The sequence below is a fragment of the Amaranthus tricolor genome, chromosome 11, assembly GCF_026212465.1.
Source record: "Amaranthus tricolor cultivar Red isolate AtriRed21 chromosome 11, ASM2621246v1, whole genome shotgun sequence".
In the NCBI taxonomy this organism is placed as follows: domain Eukaryota; kingdom Viridiplantae; phylum Streptophyta; class Magnoliopsida; order Caryophyllales; family Amaranthaceae; genus Amaranthus; species Amaranthus tricolor.
In genome coordinates this window covers 15295900-15316552 of record NC_080057.1, presented here as the reverse complement: position 1 = coordinate 15316552, position 20653 = coordinate 15295900, and the positions used below count along the sequence as shown (strand labels likewise).

Genomic DNA, 20653 nt, shown 5'->3' with positions numbered 1-20653 from the left:
GAGGTTTGATTCCTTTATGATTTCACATGATTTAATTAGAAGTTATGATAATTGTGTTTATCTTAAGAAACTTGAAGATGGTTCTTTATTGTATTTGCTCTTATATGTTGATGATATGCTAGTAGCTTGTAGTTCTTTGTTTCAGGTGGAGAACTTGAAAGAGTTGCTTTCAAGTGAATTTGATACGAAGGATCTTGGTGTAGCCAAGAAGATTCTTAGAATGGAGATTTTGAGAGACCGGGATAAGGGTGTCTTATACCTAAGCCAAAGGAAGTACATTTAGAAAGTTGTGCAACGTTTCTCTATGGATGATGCTAAAGGTGTGTCTACTCCTCTTGCCTCTTATTTCAAATTATCCAAGAGGTTGTGTCCACAAACAAAGGCGGAAGAAGAGCAAATGGTAAGAATCCGATACACTAGTGCTGTTGGTAGTGTAATGTATGCCATGGTATGTTCTAGACCCGACATAGCTCATGCGGTGAGTTTAGTAAGTAGATATATGTCAAATTCGGGGAAGGGACATTGGGAGGCACTTAAGTGGTTATTGAGGTATTTGAAAAGTACTTCTAATGTTTGTCTTATGTATGGGAAGGATTCAAGCAAGCTAACAGGGTTTTGTGACTCGGACTATGGTGGTGATCTAGATAATAGAAAGTCCAAACGTGGGTTTGTGTTCACTTTGGGTGGTTTGGCGATAAGTTGGCAATCGTCATTACAAGATGTGGTTGCTCTTTCGACAACCGAAGCGGAGTACATAGTCGTTGCCGAGTCATTCAAGGAGGCAAAATGGCTTAAAGGTCTTGTTGGTGAAATGTGCAGTAAGGTGTATGAGGTAAGTATGCATTATGATAGTCAAAGTGCAATTCACTTGGCTAGGAATAAAAATACATTTCATAGAAGGTCCAAACACATCGATATTAAGTATAATTTCATCCGGGATGAAGTTCAGTAAAAAATGGTGATTTTGAAGAAGATTGATATTAAAGAAAACCCGGCCGACATGATGACAAAGTCATTGCCTACAACCAAGTTTGATTTGTGTGTTGACTTGGTTGGCTTAGCTCCTTGCTTGAAGTAATGCCTTTTGGGGCATTTAAGGTGTGTATGTTACTGTTGTTTATATTTTTTTGTTAGATGAAGTGGATTGATGTATGCTTTGACTTAGGTGAACTCAAGTCAAGGTGGAGATTATTATGAATTATGTGACTTGAGTCTACATTTGATGAGTGCATTCATGTATGACTCTTGGGTTTGGAATCCAATAGGTGTGATAATGTGGGAGATTAAGTTGTTAACTTAATGATTGTAGTGTTTAAGTGTGATTTATTGTGGAAGAGTATTTATGAGAATTATTGGTGTTAATGATGATTAATGAAGAAGTGTAAAGGGTTTTGATAGATGCTTGCTCGAACAGAATTCTGACAGAGGAAGCCTGATGGTCACTCGACCGAGCGAGTTTTCTTGGTTGGTCGAGCGGTCAGACAGAATGCATCTAGAAGGTGTCTATAGCTCGCTCAACCGAGCGAGCTCTCTGTTCCGGTCGAGCGGATCCTCTAATGTGCCTAGCATGCTGTTTTTCGATCGTTCAAGTTCTTGGAGCTGTTTCATATCATGCACTATTCAATATTAATCTTGTATTCAGTGAGCAATTGACATTAATGTACTTAGTACTATATATAGAGCTCTCATACTCACTCAAAAATACATAAAACACAACCCCTAAGCCAAACACATAGCCTTTTGCTTTTATCTCTTTTACACAATTGTAATACTTCATTTGTAAGAGTATTTTATACTCCATTGATATAATATAAACAGAAACTACACACGACGGAGGATGTAGCCATCATTGAGTGAACCTCCTTAAATCTTTGTGTCTCTTTGCTTATTTTACATTATCAAACATCGTTTTGTTCATTGTTGTTTGTATCGTTCATCTAAGTTCTTAACATCGTAACGATTTTGGCAAATATTTCAAGTTCTTTCATGCAGCACAAGATTATGAGCAATACTAAAAGTTGATTAATTGTTGAAGAAAAGGGAAAAAGTTTTGAGCTTAGAAAGACCCAACTCTTCAAGTGATCGAACAACCCATGTGATCTTAGACAAAGCTACTAGCAAGTGCACAATACTCAGTAATTACTTCTTAGATTTTTAACTTATAGGGGACCTTCCTAACAGTAAAATGTAACCTATGACAGACCCCTAATCGGAGTCAAAGAAGTTCTGAAGGGATAATTGATCACTGGCCTTAAGTAGAATGCCTTGATCAGTGGTACTATGTACATAATTTAGCGTATGAAGAAGGGCAACATAATGTTCAATAGAAGGAGCTTGCATAAATTGTCTTAGGGTTTAAATAGTGAATGAAAGATTGGATCTAGTGTCGGTGAGGAAATTCAACTTACTAACAAGGCTTCTATACTTTGTGGGATCAGAATAAGGTGTGTTAGAATCAGCTAAAAGTTTGAGGTTAAGAGGGAGAGGAGTAACTGCAGTTTTAAAAGAAACAACACCACTATGGGCATGCTTGGATTAGGTGTAAAAAATTTAATGGGTGAAAAAAAGTCAAAGTAAGAAAATGAAGTTGATAAATGAGAAATTAGTGAAACTTGATTGTTGTAGAGGTGGAAGAATGGTTGCAAAGTGATGAAAAATGAAGGGAGCTCTCAATTTTATGGGGTAAATATTTATCATAAGGGAGGGTGGGGGAATGTATTACCTCTATAACAGGGGAGATCATTTTCTTTTTCCTTCATTATTTTTATTTTATGCTCATTTTACCTTCTTCACAACTATCTCAACTACTTCAAATGCAACTCTATTTGCTTTTATTTCATTAGTTTGACTTTATTTCCCTCTTAATTATTTACACCCAATCTAAGCATGCCCTGTCTCTAAGTAATCCCCTTGTGAATTTTCTCTCATGAAAGAACAATCCCATTGTCTAATTGATGGAACTCTAGACCTAAAAAGTAATGAAGAACTCCTAGGTCTTTGATGGTAAAAATTTGTTTAAATGGTTTTTTAGATCTTCCATTTGACCAATACTATCACCACTGAGGGCAATATCGACCACATACATCGCAGCTATAGTTATGCAGCCGGATTTGTGTCTAATAAAGGAGTAGTCGTTCCTTGATTGTTGAAAACCTTGATGGATAAGCTTATTGGCCAATCTAGCAAACCAATGTCTTGAAGCTTGCTTGAGACTGTACAAGAATTTATGTACTTTGCAGATCTTGTTACAGGAATAGTGATAACCGTCGAGAATATTCATGTAGACGTCTTTATGTAAATCACCATGTTGAAAAGCGTTGTTGACGTCTAATTGGTAAACATTCCATTTCCTATTTGCAACAATAGCTATAACACAACGCATAGTTGTCATTTGACTATGGGTGAAAATGTCTCAAAATAGTCAATTCCTTGCTCTAAACTATACCCCTTTGCAATGAAAACTATACCCCTTTGCAATGAATCGAGCTTTGTGTCTTTTCAAAGACCCATCTGATTTCAACTTTATTTTGTAGATCAATCCACAAACAATGGCCTTTTTACCTATAGGAAGATCAACAAGATCCCAAGTGTTGCTGGTTACTAAGGCTTCAAATTCTTTGTTCATGGCACTCACCCATATGGGATCTTTAGAGGCTTGAGTGAAACAGTAGGCTCACTCCAGTTGATATCTGCATGGGCTGAATAACTGTGTTTAATTGACACAAAATAAACAAAGATTACACCAGTGTGTGGTAGAATTGTTACAGACATAATCTTGTGAATATGATGGTTTTTGTGATATGCGTTTAAACTTGCTTGGAGCGCTAGGACCGCATCATTATGACTAACATCCAACACACTATAATTTTCATTAGTAGAACTGTCTAAATACGTAAGATCAATAATGCAAGAAAGGCATGCTTATAGGATAATAGTGCCAATTTGTGTGTTGTCCAACATGTTGGACTATTGGTCATGAGTGTTTTTCTCCAAAAAAGGCATGCTTATAGGATCATTGTCTTGATTCATGTGATAATTAAGCGTGCCAAAATCAGTTACTTTCCGAAGATAAATTTTCATTATATATAAGGAAGTCCCAAAGTGATATGAAAAGCGTTGTTCATAGAAGATAACATTTCTTGAAATGATAATTTTGTGTGTAACAAGATCATAAATCTTGTATGATTTTTGGGCATATGGATACCAAATAAAGACAACCGGATTGACTCTAAATAAAAACTTGGTTCTTCCTTATTTAGGTGAGGTGACAAAACAGACACCCAAAAGCCCTTAGGTGACAACTCATTTGGAAGATTAGATTGGAATTGAAGAGATCTAGCCATCTCAAAGAGGTGCTTATACTACCTTTCAACAACTGCATTCTGTTGACGAGTGTAAGCACATGATTTCTGATGTAGGATGCCTTTTGACTGATAAAATCTCAATATCTCGCCCTCACATAGTTCCTTTGCATTGTCAGTCCTAATGATCTTAACATGAGTTTTAAACTAATTTTCAATAAAATTAACAAATTGTATAAGGAAAGGGGCACAACAACTTATATCTTTATACCACTGTTATTGAAAGGAAGAGCATGTTGATTTGCCTTGTGGAAAATAGTACAAAGGTAAGAATATTTGAGTTTATTTACATTCAATTTAGGAAACATGATCTTCATTCTTTTTAAAGGCATATACTAATCTAATGTGCCAAAGCTTAGTAAAAGTTTCAAAATAAGAGGCGTTATCATCCTTCTTGGATCGACTAGTCTTGGTTTAGAAGGCTTGAGAAGTGATAACAGGAACATGAACAGAATAAAGGCCTTGATGACTTTTACCAAGAAGGGTAGACCTTCTCATTGAAGGGACCTGGATCAAACACAAGTTGTTAGTTAAAACATAGAAATATCATTAGTAGCACAAAGTTTATGAACAGATATCAAAATGAATTTAAATTCAGGTACATATAGGAGATTTTCCAAGAACAGATTGTCAAATTATTTGACTATTCCAATCTTACTAACCTTTACTTTACTTCCATCAGGAATCCATCAGGAATGCTTATGAAATGATGAAGAGGAGAAATGTCTTTATGGTGTAAAAAATTACCAAGAACGTTGTACATATGATCAGATGTACCGCTATCAATAATCCAATTAGTGTATTTTTAGTGAAAAAGCAAGATTTACCCGCCATAGTAGATAAACTTGCAAGTTCAGCATGGAGTGTTTCGGTTGTTGGAGCACTTTCCTGTTGTTTTTTGCCAATGAGGTTCATGAGTCTTTCCTCAAAAAGTCCTAGTTCTTGCACATCTATCCTATCATCATCAGTGCAAACAATGGCAGCCACTCTGCTATTCTTGGATTTATTAAGATACCCATGTAGTTTTTAGCACCCAGAGATAGAGTGACCATTCATTTTGAAATGTTCACAGTAGTAATTTTTCTTTCCCTGATATTTTCTTGGCTTTGTCTCTTTGTGGACACGAAGGCAGAAGGTTCAACTGACAGATTATTGCCTTGTTTACTGATCAATTTATGGTTTCTTCATGCTGCAATATTCTATAATCTATAAACTTGAAAAATTCTAGGTAATTCAGGCATCATTAAAATATTAGAGCGAACATGTTCGAACTTGTCGTCGATTTTCATCAAGAAATGCAGTATACGTTGGTCATTTTGTAATTTTAGAACTTTCTTGTTCAGGACACAACTATTACAACAATCGCAAGTTGTTGTTGTGATGATATTATCTATCTCATCCCAAATTATCTTTACTTGTGTAACGAAATTAGCGATAGACATCCCATCTTTGTGCTCAACTCTAGCAAGTCTTTCTTGCAATGAATAGAGATGTGCTGAAGATGGTTGTCCAAATCTTTCTTCTAATTCCATCTACATATCGCTTGCTAACTTATGATAAAGACACTAGAAGAGATGGATTCATCAAGAGACGAAAGAATCCAACTAATAATCATATTGTTGCATCTTTTACAAGCCTTATACTCATTGCTAATTACACATGGTCTAGACAAGCTTCAATCAACAAACCCAACTTTGTTCTTGGATGATAGGGTTTTTAGCATAGATCTTTTCCATTTACCAATGTTATTACAATTAAAGGGTGCAAGAACAAACCTATTATTAGCCTGGTCAGTAGGATGTAGATAGTATACGCTACTAGGAATATGTGAAGAATCAGTGGTGTTTAGGATATTTTGTTTGGATTCATTGCTCATGGTGGTGAGTAAAACAGAAAAAACAAGAAAGGAGAAGGAGAAAAGAGAAAGAAAGAAAGAAAGAAAGAAAGAAAGAAAGAAACATAAAACAAAGAAGGATAAATCCTATTGTTCTGCATAAAGATAACAAAATGACAGAAGAGAGGGAGGATTAATCGTCATGCTCTAGTACCATGAAAGAAGTCTTGAAGGAGGCTACTGCCTTACACCATTACACACCATACAACCAATGGACAGAAGCAAAAATAAAGAAATGAAAGAACAGAATACTAACGTTCTGTTTTGTATTGTATTTCTCATTATTGAGACAGAAGCTTGTTACACTTATTTATTGAAAAAGAGAAAAACAAGACCCAAACTTTTTGTTACTAAAAATAATATGAAGTTTGTTATAACAAACATCCTAAAATAAGATTAATCAGTATAACCTCCAACTAATTTTCACAAGTTGTTTTATAAGCTTTTGAGCGAAATATACTTCTAGCCTATGAAAACACCAAGACCTATATGCACCTTGGTGTGCCAAATGCCTTTTAAAACTACGAACTCGATCATTCATATGAATTATGATGTATTTCTCCTATGTTCAACCAAAAAGAATATTCTCCATGTAACTTATCTACAATAGATCTATCATACATTACTGATACTCTATATACTCAAGACTTGGAGCATAGTATTTTGTAGTTGGAAAAAGTTATACACATAACTTCTATTGTTGGAGCGCATATAAATTGGCTTAATTAAATTCTTGATTTCACTTGAAATATTCGTATAATATAAATTTATGTTGGAGCGTCACTTTAATTTGGACAAATATAAAAAATTTATAAAATAATCAAATTAGATACTTAGATATATATCAAGTTGAACAAAAATATCTAAGTGGCATCAAAGTGTATCACTATTAAGAATTGATAATACAATTCATAACTGCCACTAATCAAACAAGTGGCTGAAATTTCATATAGATATTGCTCATTCCTTAAAAGACTTAGCATCAAGTAAAATTCCCTAAAGATTCCCTATAAAGTATATTTTAATGAACAGCGATATCAAATGCTGCAAATACTTCTAAAACAAATCTTGTCATGCTCAATAGAGTTCAATGTTTATAATAAGGATGTATACGGTGATTTGCAATATTGTCAAATCACTCTTACATGAAAGAATTTTATTATCTTTTTTATTTTGTTTACTTCATTAATATTTTTGTCTTTTTGTAGTGATATACAAATCACAATAATTAATTAGGAACTTTGTTTAATGCATGCTCAAATATACAAATCAATCATGTCATTCTCCCACGAGTCCTATCACAATTCTGAGTATATCACTTTTCTTTTTAATTTGACATGATTCAATAAAATGTTTGATAAACGATTAATAGCTGATAGCTGTTAACTAATTACTGTGACTGATTTAACCATGCGTTTATTGACTTGATCAACTAATTTTAAACCTGCTGAGCAACTTCTTAAAAAACAGCTTACATATAACAAGCTTATTCAACTAGTAAATTTACCAAAACACTAGCATTGGTTGATTTAAAAAACTCTAACCTCTATTTATATCTAAATAAGTTAAAATTGTCCGATAAGTTATTTTGTCAAAAACACCCACCATATAAAATTCTAATCACAATATATGACAATCACCAGGACACCATCCACGTCGAACAAGACAAATGGAAAGAAGGGACTGGCACCCTACATATAGAAAATTAAGGTAAATGCTTACGTGATATGTGATGAATGGGATAGTCACTAGAGCACAAAATTTAATTTATTGATACAGATAAACGTGCGTAACATCATATTGCACTTATCTTATCAACTAGTTAAAGCTGATGTTTTGGACCATGTAAGCGTTCAAAGCACCACTTCAAAGGAAATGATTTTTCACAAATTCTACCACATAGACTATAACCGGCTCAGCTTAGTAATTGAAATGCCCTTCTACGCTGGCTCTACTGTTGCAGAAGAGTCAAATTTACATTTCCACAGAAAACCGTCCTTATGGCATATATCCCCCAATTATATAATAAGCAAAATATGGAAAGAAAATTGGGAAAACAGAAACAAAAACAGAAACAGAATAGCTTGTTCCAGGAATTTGGCAGTTTGTGATACTCGTGTTCAACGGGTCGGATCAAGTATGTTTTACATAGGTTTTGTAAAAGCCAAGTTAAAAATATGACACACCCAAAACGGGCTCTACCACATTTTAAATAGAGCGGGATATAAAAGGACCTAATAAAGACTGAAAACGGGCTCCACTACGGTTAAAATAGAGCGGGATATAAAAGGACTTAATAAAGACCGAAAACGGGCCTTTATAAATAGAAAAAACGAGCTCTACTACAATTATTATAAATGACAATGCCAATGGAGATTATAAATGTTTCTACAATTTAATTATTAGAAATTGATCACTGGGGATAATTATAATTTTTATTAATGAAAACAGGCTGGATTGGGCCAGCTAGCTTAAAAGGCCCGGCCCAAATAAAGCCCATATTAAATTTTAAGGGCTCTTATCCAACCCATACCATATTTACTTAAGCCCGACTTGGCCATATCAAACCCATTGAACATCCTTATTTACGACTAATATAGTAAATTTAAATTCATAATGTGGCAATTGAATTATGTTGCTTGGTCAACAAACTGGTAATGCGAATAACTAAAAACAGGACATTTAGAAATTATAATTATTTTTTAAAAAGCTAGTTATTATTTTTAAATAGTCTATTTTCAGATCCTTAATAATAGTTGTTTTCTAGGAGTATTTAGTTATTGTATTCGAATCCTAAACTTAGTTTATGACATTTTTCATGATATTAGACCTAATGGTTTTTTTTGATAAACACTAAAAAAAAAAAATCATTGTTTTGGACTTCATTATCTACGAAAAAAATCTCTAAAAACTGAAAAAGATTAAAAATTATTATTTTTAAAACCTAAATTGTTGGTTTAACACAATAAATCAGTTCAAATAACCAAAATCTCACAAAAATTTGGTCCTTTTGACCGACCAAATAAACAAAACTAATTATGCAACTCTTGAGCCATAAAACATATATAACTCCTTAGAAAACTACATTTGATAAGGCAATAATCTTTTATTTCTTGCTTTTCCACATCATTAAATGCCCTCCAACAAAGATAAAGTATTCTAAAGTTGATCATGATTATTAACAAAAGGAGGAAATTAACTCAAAATCATAGTTGCTCTAGTTGCTCCCTCACAAATCATAAAATCAAAACTCAATGTCCTTCATAATCTCAAACTTCTTTCAAATCATGAAAATATGGCGAAAGAGAGAGAAGGACAAGAAGAGAGGAAGAAAAAAGATATCTCTATAAATCCACAAAAACAGGATCTAATCTCATCAACCGGCAAATAATTTAGAATAACCAAAGATTCTCTCCAACCCACAGATGTTTTTATTCCAAACTCAAACCACCAATAAATTATGGCTTATCTTGCCTTACTGATTCTAACAAATGGATCTTTAATAGTGGGGCAACGAATACTATAACTTATAACCATATAGAAATACAATCTTTTACTTCTTCAGAAAGAACCTATATTCATACTGCTAATAGTGATATTGTTGACATTAAAAGTGCAAAAACTGTTGAAGTGACACCTAATTTTTGTTTAACAAATTGTCTCATAATTCTAAAATCATCTCATAAACTACTTTTAATTAGCCAGTAAATTAAAAAACTAGATTACACTGTTTTAATGTTTTCTAGATAATTTTATTGTGCAAGAAGAGAAATATTATTGGGTATGGTACTAAACGAGGCAAATTGCATTATGTTGATGAAGTGATTCCAGCTGGTCATGCAATGCTAGCTTATGGATCCACCGAACAAAATCTATGGATACGGCAACGTTGCTTAAAACATCCTTCCTTAGGGTATCTAAACATCTTTTTTAACCCCTTACAATATCTTAAATATCTTAAAATGTGTGGAACTTGTGTGCTTATTGAAGGAGCAACTCCAGCTGATAAAGTACAATGTCAGAAAATAGTTGGTAAATTCATAAATCTTTCTCATATTAGGCAAGATATTAGAAATTCATTATTCTTTCTCATACTAAACAAGATATTACATATGTTGTGGGAGTAGTAAGTAGATTTATGCATTTTATGAAGCAATGATGAGAATAATATACGTTGAAAGAATTAGGGGAAGGGGTATTTTACTCGAGAAAAAAATCAACTAGATTTATTGGCTTATACAAATGCAAATTGAGCAGGTGACAAAAATGGAAGAAAATCAACTAAAATTGCTAAAGTTATTGAAATAGATCCACAAATACATCTTATGAAATTATGTTGAAAACCAAGAAACAAAAGATAATTCTCTTATCCAATGCAGAAGCAGAATTTAGAGGAATTGCTAAAAGAGTTACAAAAATTATACGGCTCATGAAGTTGATGAATGAACTTTGTTTCCCTCAAAATGAACATGTCAACTTTATTGTGATAACAAGGCAACAATCAACATTTTTGAAAATCCACTCCAACATGACCGTACAAAAGTCATAACAAGTTGAAGTAGATCAACATTTTATAAAAGAAAATCTTATAGGGAAAATCATCAGCCTACCTTTTGTGAGATCAAAAGACTAAATAGTTGATAATCTCACGATGCATCAAAAGCATTTGAAGAAACTCTATACAAGTTGGGAGTTCAAAATCCTACCACTTAACTTGAAGGGGAGTATTAGAAAGTAGAATTTTTATTGAAAAAATTAATTATTATTTTTTAATAGTTTATTTTCATATCCTTTATAATAGTTATTTTCTATTTAATTATTTTATTATAAATAACGGCTCACATTATACATTGAGCATTAAAAATAACGAAATATATCAAATTCTTCAAGAACAATTGAATCATGAAAGTATGGTTATTTTACTAGCTTAGCAATAGTTGGCATACAAAATGGGCAAACCTTGTCACCTTTAACATATGTTTGGATAAGATCTTAGGAGGGATAGAAAACAAAGAGAAAGGAAAAAAAGAGAAGAGAAAAAAAGGAGAGGGATTAGTGATGAAAATTTCCATTATTTGGATAAGAAGGAAATTAAAGGTAAATAGAAGGAAATTAAAGGTAAATAAAAGGAAAATAAAGTACACAAATTCTAAATAAATTATATACTAGCAATATATCGCTACACATTTTAATGAAAGCTTAAAAAACTTTGAATATGAACAATTGTCTATTTAATAGTTAATTTTCCTTTCAAATCAACCCCTTTTTGAAAAGCTTTGGTTATTAACAAAATTAGAGACATTAGTCCCTCTATCCTCCTTTCTTTCAAATCCTGCTATTCAAACAAACAAAATTATTCCCCTCCAAATCTCTCCATCCAAAAACAATGTAAATGCTAGAAGGATTGCACCAAGTCACCTACTTATAGCGACATCATACAAATATGCTAGAAACATACATATATGATACAACCCAACACAAGAAAGAGACTATGACAAACATGATACTCTAATGGTGTATCCAAATTAGCACTCAGGATTAATCACTTAGATCTACTAAAAAGGCAAGTCACAATATCAAACCTTTTAAGCGGTTTTAGACAATTAAATTTCATCTCAACAATAATTTATTAGTCTTTCAAATTATTTAAGTTGCTTTTAGAGATATTTGAATGGTAAAATCAACCGGAAGATGGATCCCAACCCGACCCAAGTTGCCTGGGTGTGGATCATCTAAATAAGGTTGTTTCTAATCGCATTTTAAAAGTCTTTGGCAAAACAATAATATTGATCCCCCATTTTGAATAAAAAAATCTCACTACATAATGTTTTTACAAACTTAATTAATTATAGGAACTATCAATTAACCATAAATAATCTCATGTATTATGTCATTTAGCCGGAACTATTGTTAGGTAACCTACAACCGGTTTCTATTATTTAAACTAAATTTCCTTTTTTTTACTTTTTTTTTTACTTACCTTTTTACCTTTCACTTCCTGTTCACTATCATTTCCTCATTAACATTAATTCCCTCCAACCATATACCACCATTAAAGAAGATCTGGACCTTCATTGATGCACCATTGAAGAAGACCTCCTTTTCCTTTTTGCTGATTAATTACGCCCATCAGTACCGAATGGTTTTATTAAACTTAATTTGTATTTTTCAGTTAGTTATAACCTAGATCATTATTAGACTTTCAAGGTTTTTTTTAAGCAATTGCAATACTATTTTTCCATTTGATTTCAATTTTTTTCTTCATACTTATTCATCATTGATTGTTCTCATTTATCTAGTTGGTATTTATTAAAATCTCATCAATTAGGTATTTATCTCTATTTTACTTATTATCATTTTGTTGCTTAATAAATTCTTTGTTTTTAATTTCTATCATTAGTACATACATTAGTTGATTCTTGTCTTAATTTGTTCTAAATTTATGATTAGTGAGTATATTAGTTAATTTAAGCTATGATTTTAGATGTATGTTGTTGAATAAAGTGTGAATTCTATGTTTGGCTCGATATATAACTTGCATATGGTGAAACTATTATGGCATGAGAGAGAGGGGCTGTTTGAATGAAATGAGAAAAAAATAGAGAAGCAAGGAAAATGAGCAAGAGTGCATATTTTTGATTTTAATGGAGTAAAATGGATAAATAAGGAAGAAGAAAGGAAATGAGAAGAAATTGAAATGTACTGAATAAGTACAATGGTTTAATGAATTATGAATATGAATGAGGAAGATGAATATGCAACAACTAGCTAAAATGTGACTTGCAATAATTGGTCAAAATTTTGCTAACAATAGTATTGGTTAAATGACATACTACATGGTATTATTCATGGTTAATTGATAGTTATGATTATTATAGGAAAATGGAAGAAAGGCTGGATTATTGTGGATAATTTTTCTTTAATTATATGATTAGTAAGTTTTACTAAAAAAATTTATAAACAATTCCGGGCTAAATAAATTAAAAATAAACTATGATTGTTTAACATGAAATTAATTTGGCTTTTCTAATTATTCCTCAAAATAATATTTCCTAAATACAAAAATAAGTTTACCAATCACTTTTGACACAAATATAAAGGGTGACCATGTAAGTAATTCAGTTTCCTTTTCCTCTATACATTAACCATAACTTAAAAGAATTATAAACCCAATACAATTCACAAAAAGGAAAGAAGCTGTTGGAGGGTGTTGAATGATCACATATTATTAAAACAAATAAAATTCAACCATAACTCTTAAAAAAGACCTACAAAGAGGAAGTGGAACAACTATTTTCAAACAGAAGGTGCATATTTGGAATAATAAAAAACAAATATGGAAGGCTGTGATTTATAGCTAGAAGAGGACAACATGAGTAGCCTATTTCCCTTGACGATTACACAGTAAGCAAGAAGGATCCACCAATAATACAATAATTAATCCTATATATGGCTCTTTGATAACTACCTTGGCTTTTCAGCCTTCCCATTAACAAACAGGTTATTGCTTCTAGTCTCTATTCTTATGCATACTTATCATGACCCTCAAAACGATTCTTTAGGAAACAAGCCCAAACAAACACTAATGTTGCATACATATCATGAATGCCACTATCAGAACTTCCTTTAACGATTATACTAGGCGACAAAATCCTAGAATTAAGGAGATGTAGATTAATCAGTGATGCAAAGACACTTATTTCCTAAATAGACTGTAATACCATTATCATTCCAGAAACAGTATTAATCATGCGTTCCATCCTCATAAATTAGCACCAATAAAACAAAGAAGCAGAATGGGATCCAACACAACACGACTATGTGTATTTTGTAGTCATAACTAATCTCTAAAATAAGGAGAATTGCCATACCCTTTGAGAAAAGCAAGTGGTCCACTCTTAATATATCAACATATCAAGGGTTATAATTAAATCTCAAGGTTTCGCATTTGTGGTGAGTAAAACACGCACCATTACGGCAGTCTGCATAAGATAAGGAGTGACATAAATTATTCCAGATAAACAACAATAATAAAGATGAAGATTATAAAATATTCCTCATCTTTTACGAATCATGACCACAAATAAAGGGTATGACTTGGAGTGATCAAGGTGCAAAACATGCATTGTTTTTCAGGCTGCACCCCATATTAGATGTGTAAAAATAAAGTTGAACTTAAGAGTTACCCACTATATTTGTGATCTAAACTTCACGCATTTAGCTTTATCTTCTTGCAAACATTTTCATTCTCATTCCGCTCTATATTATAGAGCTTCTCTTGTTAGAGACCGTCTCTTGGTGAGACGACCTAAAACAAGGAGCCTATATTCTCATAATATGTATGAGATGATTATTTAACCCATTTATAAAGTTTCTGTTGGTGAGACTGTCTCAAACAACAATTCGTGTATATTATATTTAGACATGTCAAATTTTAACCCAACCGAAATCGACCTGGTATCCGACGGAAATTACAGGTTCATCACCCGAAAATTTGACCATTGACCTTTAAAATGAGACGACTCAAAAAAATAAGAGTATCTAGGTCAAAAAGTTTTAACTAGTTTCCAGTTCCATCCACCTCAACATTCTCGGTTCCACATCATCATTTTTAGTCGGGACCCACTACGTTTTTAGTCAATATTAAAAATTTGATTCGACATTTCTTTGTTGTAGCCCAAAAATTGCTATATTAATCTTATTTAATATAAACTTTTTCATTGAAAACAAAACAAATTAATGAATAAATTTTTTGAAAAAAATAATGATAAGAAAAAATTATGAGGCATTGGTCCGTAGGGTCACCCGAAACTGACTTGGCCCAAAAACAACTTGATCGAACCATCTAACAATATTGGTCCCTAGAGCTAGGAAATAGTGTCTTCTGCAAAATGCCAACCCTGGCACAAACAAATTATTGGTAAATAACCACTATAATACCTTATCCCATATAGTGACATCTTCTTATCTAGCCCTCATTTAGTGCTACCTCCAATTCCTCGAGTAAATAAAATCCATAGTAGAACAAGTTCCTGAAAAGTAAAAAATATTTGAGATTCCGAGAGATGGCACCAATCATAGAATTCCAAGCCTTTTCTCTGTTGTCAACCAGGTATCATGTTTACCTGATCTCTACGGGGACTAAACTAAATGGCACTTTCAGAGGAATTGATTCAAATAACAAAGCATTTGAAGATTGAAAATCAAGGATAAATAAGTTTCAGAAAATAGACAAGTTAAGATAGATCACTTTTGTTGCTTCTTCAAATGCACCAAAATCAATCAAAATATTCTTCCTAATATGACTGGCCTGATTAAAGAGTTGTATTAAATCCATAGGTGGGAGGCTGAGATAAAACGAAACAGAATAAATAAAAAATGGTATCACTTCATGATCTTACCCTTATTTTTATAAAGCACAAGGGGTACAGAGTTGCAAATTCATTAAAGTCTAGGCGCAAAGCGTAAGGCGAAGGCGTAAGCATTTTGTAGACTATGTGCACTTTTTTGCTAAAGCTTAAAAATCCATTTTTAAAACATATATAATACTTTAAACAACATGATATTCATATTTTAGAATCAACGAGCTTAAAAACATTCATATCCTTGCGGTAAACACCACTCTAGCACAAAACTAATATAATGAGAATATGAAGAATTTTCAAAGATTATTTTCTTCTTTGCATGTTTTTTCATTTTTCAAGGCGCCCAAGGCTCTTGTAGTGAGCTTTTTCTCACCTATCTAAGGTGTTTTGCAGCTGAGCCTGAGCTCGAGGCGCACAAGGTGGAAATTGAGGCTGGTGCGCTTTTTAAAACTAAGATCTCACTCCTAATAATAAAAATTAGATTGATGAAAAAATTAATCAAAAAAACTAATGAAAACAAAGTTAATAAATCATCGAAGTAACCAAACTCAACTAAATATGTCTAAAACTATGAGCCTTATCTGGGGTAAAATTTGACACCACTACTATCAGTTAATATTTTGTGATTACAGGTTATTATAGCCCAACATATTAGTCCTCAAATTAAACCATCTTTGTCATATAAAAAGCTTCACAGCTTCTCACGTAAACTCCACTGCTAGCCAGTAGTATTCAAAGCAACTGATGTAAACCCTAATCTATCATCAAAATGTCTTGAATACCTTCCAACTTAGTTAAAAATGCAAAAAACACTTTGGTAAAGGAATCTTAAAATGCATATTCATATTAGACCAACTGGTCAATGTAATTGTAAAAATGCCGATGCAATGCCTGTTAAGTACACTCATCTCATTTAATGGAAGGAAATAAATGGTTTACTATTTTATCCTTTCATAATCAATGGATTCTGATATAGAGAAAAACAATTTTTCGCTCACCCCACCTTGCAACCACCAAGTAGACCTACTCGTAAAATTCTTGCTTCTTAAACCAATGCAAGCACAAAACTATCAAAAGACAGAAAAGAAATACAGAACAGGCAGACTGTGCATGGTTCATTAGTGTTCAGAAAGACGAGAAACTGATTACGCCTTCCTTCCTAATGCATTATCCCTAGAATTCAACCATAATATGGGTAACCACATAAGAGTCAGATAAAGTTAAAATGAACTCTAAAACTATTTCAGATAATCAAACTTATGAAACGGAAGCATTAAGCATTCATGCACATTGTATCATCGCCTTATAGGCTTCATTAAGGAGCCACTACATAGCTATTGACAATGGTTTTGAAGCATTGAATTAGCAGCTGCCTGTGCCCATAAAGTATTTTATCAAAAAATATATGTATTTTGTCTTATCCTAAGAGGGAAAAGGCTCCCAATAAGCCAAATTATCAAAAGATGAGCTTTTATCTAATTGCTTCTTTTTTTTTTAATCTGTTGTCATTATCTTCTTTTCCTTTGGCCCTAGCTTAATACTGGTGGCCTCCACCAATGTCAAGGGCATGCCACCAGCACATCACAATTGGACAGGTAAAGCGCTAATCTACCAACTACATCTAAAAAATAAACACCTTACGCAATTAACAGAAACCAAGAAGGATTTCTTATACTGGGAATTTCTTCTAATTCAAAAATCAATTTTGTGCAATGTGTAATTAATAAGAAAATGCTTTTACTCATACTGATAAATTTAGACTTTTATACAAAACCCGTTGATTATACACAAACCAATTGGTAATAGGAAGAATAGTCCATCGCTTATATGTTAGTCAACCTTTCTCTCTAATTCTTCGATTTGAGACCACGTGTGGGTTATTTTTCAACAGTTGAGAAAAACCATCAATTTGATTCTTAAGATTTCTCATGGAGAACTCAAATTTGATTTGAACCCAGTGCATTCACCGCCCCAGCCACACTCAGCCACACACACCAAAAAAATTATTATTCAAACCGAAAGTAAAAAAGAAACAAAGGAAACAACAAACAAGAAGAAAACAGAGAGGAAGGTACAGACGCAAAAAGTAAAAAAGTTTAAACTCATGCAATAGTATGGCTTACTTATCGGTAAATAAAGAAGTAAAACGTATATTAATAAATGATATGATAACAAAAGCCAATCATATTAACAGTGCCATATCAATTCTTCTAGACATTATTGTATTTAGTGGCTTACATCATATGCATAAGTTGCCCATGAAAAGACAAAAGTGTGGGGAACACATGAAGTTGATGATCAAATTCAACATTTTCTAATATTATCAAGATTATCTTATGAGTTTAAAAAATTGTAAATTGTTTAATATAAATATTAGGAATATACAGCAGGCAGTCCAGGTATTCACAACACCATACTAAAAAAAATCCATCTAACTGAAGCAATCAAGCAAACAGAAGTAAAAGGTCAGAATGGTCCAAGAAGAAATCCGGAAGGGTCCATGGACAGAACAAGAAGACCTTCAACTGGTCTGCTTTGTAGGATTGTTTGGAGACCGGCGATGGGATTTCATTGCTAAAGTTTCAGGTTTGAAGGTGGCGGGAGAAAAATAATAGGTATGCTTATTTGAAGTATGGGGAACTCTTAGAAGGAGCATCCATATTAACAAAAGTTGTCTTGTAGGTTTAAAAAGAACAGGTAAGAGCTGCCGCTTGCGATGGGTTAATTACCTGCATCCCGGGCTCAAAAGAGGAAAGATGACTCCTCATGAAGAGAAACTTGTCCTGGAACTTCATTCTCAGTGGGGAAATAGGTATGTGTTTCAGTAACCTACAGTAGATCAAAATAATTTGAAATTTCTAACACAAGAACAACTAATTATGTAAACCTTGATTGAAATATATGTTGATCTTTGTTCAATTTATTACCTTTTAATCACATGCAGATGGTCTCGGATTGCTAGAAGATTACCAGGGCGAACCGATAATGAGATAAAGAATTATTGGAGAACACATATGAGGAAAAAAGCACAAGAAAAGAAACAAGAAACATCTCCATCATCATCGTCATCATCAACTTTAGATTCCTCCTCTTCATGGAATAACAGGGCAGTGAATTCAAAATCTGTTGATGAGACAACAGAAAGCTTTGACAGTACAATAGTTCAAGATATGTCAGCACTGCAAGGGAAGAAGTATCAGAAAGACCAAGATGAGAGGGAAGAATTTTATTCTATGGATGACATATGGAAAGATATCACTTCAGATGAACCAATTAAACCAGTTTGCGACGTGTACCGTGAAAGAGGTAATTTTAATTGTCCTCCACTTGCTTCTTCACTGTGGGAATATTGTCCAGAGACACTATGGAGAGTTGGAGGAGATGAAAGTAAGATATTTTTCTCCACTAATGATCAGTTTGTTTCTTGTTACCAACATGAGCACATGTCTCTAACTGGTTAATTTAGTATTAATTATATTATTGATGCCAAATTTGTTATCTTACGAAGAAAACTATGATTGTACAGTAAGGGCTCTATATAGATTTTTAGCTTTCCCTCACCATATATAGTCCATTGAGCATTGTAACATTCATGCATGATTATATACCTAGTACCTAGATAGTTCTTACTTTCACTTTCTAAATCATGGTTTTTTCTGAGTTCTAATAAGATGTATGTCCCTCAATGCAATGTATCATAAACATATAATTTATGCTTAGTTGAATGGAAATTTGTATTCATGTATTCACCTATCATTTCCTTAGATTTTTTTTTTTCTGTTTCCACTTTTCTGTTTCTTAACCTTCAGTATCGTTTAAAGAGCAGTTTTGTTGTAAGACCACCCTCAAGTGTCAACAGATGGTTCAAAGATGAGTTCACACAGATAAAAAGAAGGTTCAGAACAGTAAAACTCATAACTTCTGAGATCATAATAACAACTAACAAGCTCAATTGGTATATTAACTTCTTTATAAGTCATGTATCTACTATTTGTTCGATCATTTCTTTCTTTGATAAGCCAAACATAAAAGAGCTCTAGTTTAGAGAAAAACACATGTCACACTATTTAGAAAAAAGGCCAATCACATAACCTCTTCAGTTGAAGGATATATTGTTTTACACCACTACCTAACTGATTTTAGTTATCATGGTCTCCTGTCTAGTCTAGCTATGTTATTTTCAGTTGAATCTAATGTTACCTAAAACGTAATTTGTTCCGATATTAGAAACGGAAATGGAAACGGAAAAGAGAAATGATAATTTTAGAGTTTCAGAAACGTAGGTACAATTTTATTTTACAACAAAACGTGAAATGAGTAAAAAGAAAGGTAAGATAAGAAAATAACTAAAGAAAAGATGAGGAAAAACCATTTAGAGAATGTAGTTTCAGAAATGTTAATCTAGAGTTTCAAAAATGAAGGTTCAATAAGGGATTTGATGGGAAGTCTGCAGGCTCTGGTAAATATGATTGTATCAATTATCTTTTGTATAATTAACTGACGAATTTGTTCACTTTTGATCTGAATTTGCATGCGAACGAAAATCAGAACTCCACACCAGAAATAAGAAGCATAGGAAAGCTTTGATAAAAAGGTCAGCATATCAGGTTGAGCTTTACTAACCCACAAATCCAATAATTACCTTAAGTCCTTATAACCAAATTCCAAAGAGGAGCAATTAGCAACTTAATATCATATGATGTGACAAACAACTGTTAGAAATTCTCCTTCATAGACCTAGGTACCACTCTATGAATGACTATAAATTTTGATAGTTTCAAAGAAGTAGTAAATCAAAATCAATAAAGCTATTATTAATTTGAAATTTACTACTTCTAACATGAATATTGGAAGTAGGCAAACAAATACATTAGATAAAGCTATTAACAACAACCTATGAACTCTATGAGTGATTAATTAAGAAACTACACCTTGTTTTTCCAACTTGATCATTAAACTAAAGTTGTCAAGATAATGATAATATTACTTGATGATGAAAATGCAGCAGGAAATGATTTACAACTCAAAGCATC

General features: G+C 32.7%; 1 protein-coding gene and 1 long non-coding RNA gene across 3 annotated transcripts; one reads left to right on the top strand and one right to left on the bottom strand.

Annotated features, from left to right (window-relative positions):
* Positions 1-4427: 4427 nt before the first annotated feature.
* Positions 4428-18686, bottom strand: LOC130826886 (uncharacterized). 2 transcript variants are annotated; one of them, XR_009047144.1, is made up of 4 exons: positions 18548-18686; positions 15196-18449; positions 14127-14237; positions 4428-4868 (listed from the first exon to the last, which is right to left on the bottom strand). It is a non-coding gene; the product is annotated as an uncharacterized LOC130826886 (long non-coding RNA). The 2 variants fall into 2 exon arrangements; XR_009047143.1 differs by lacking the exon at positions 4428-4868 and having other exon boundaries at positions 9146-14237.
* LOC130826885 (transcription factor MYB59-like) lies at positions 18085-19081 on the top strand. The gene is made up of 3 exons (XM_057692499.1): positions 18085-18206; positions 18303-18432; positions 18565-19081. Exons 1-3 carry the CDS (start codon positions 18092-18094, stop codon positions 19079-19081), a joined length of 762 nt encoding a protein of 253 aa, XP_057548482.1. The 5' UTR covers positions 18085-18091.
* Positions 19082-20653: the final 1572 nt, after the last annotated feature.

Bases quoted from the DNA above. Each gene is read 5' to 3' on its own strand.
- LOC130826885 (XM_057692499.1), top strand. From the start codon at position 18,092: ATGGTCCAAGAAGAAATCCGGAAGGGTCCATGGACAGAACAAGAAGAC. The intron at 18,207-18,302 runs GTTTGAAGGTGG...GTTGTCTTGTAG, and splicing joins TTTCATTGCTAAAGTTTCAG to GTTTAAAAAGAACAGGTAAG. The intron at 18,433-18,564 runs GTATGTGTTTCA...AATCACATGCAG, and splicing joins CATTCTCAGTGGGGAAATAG to ATGGTCTCGGATTGCTAGAA.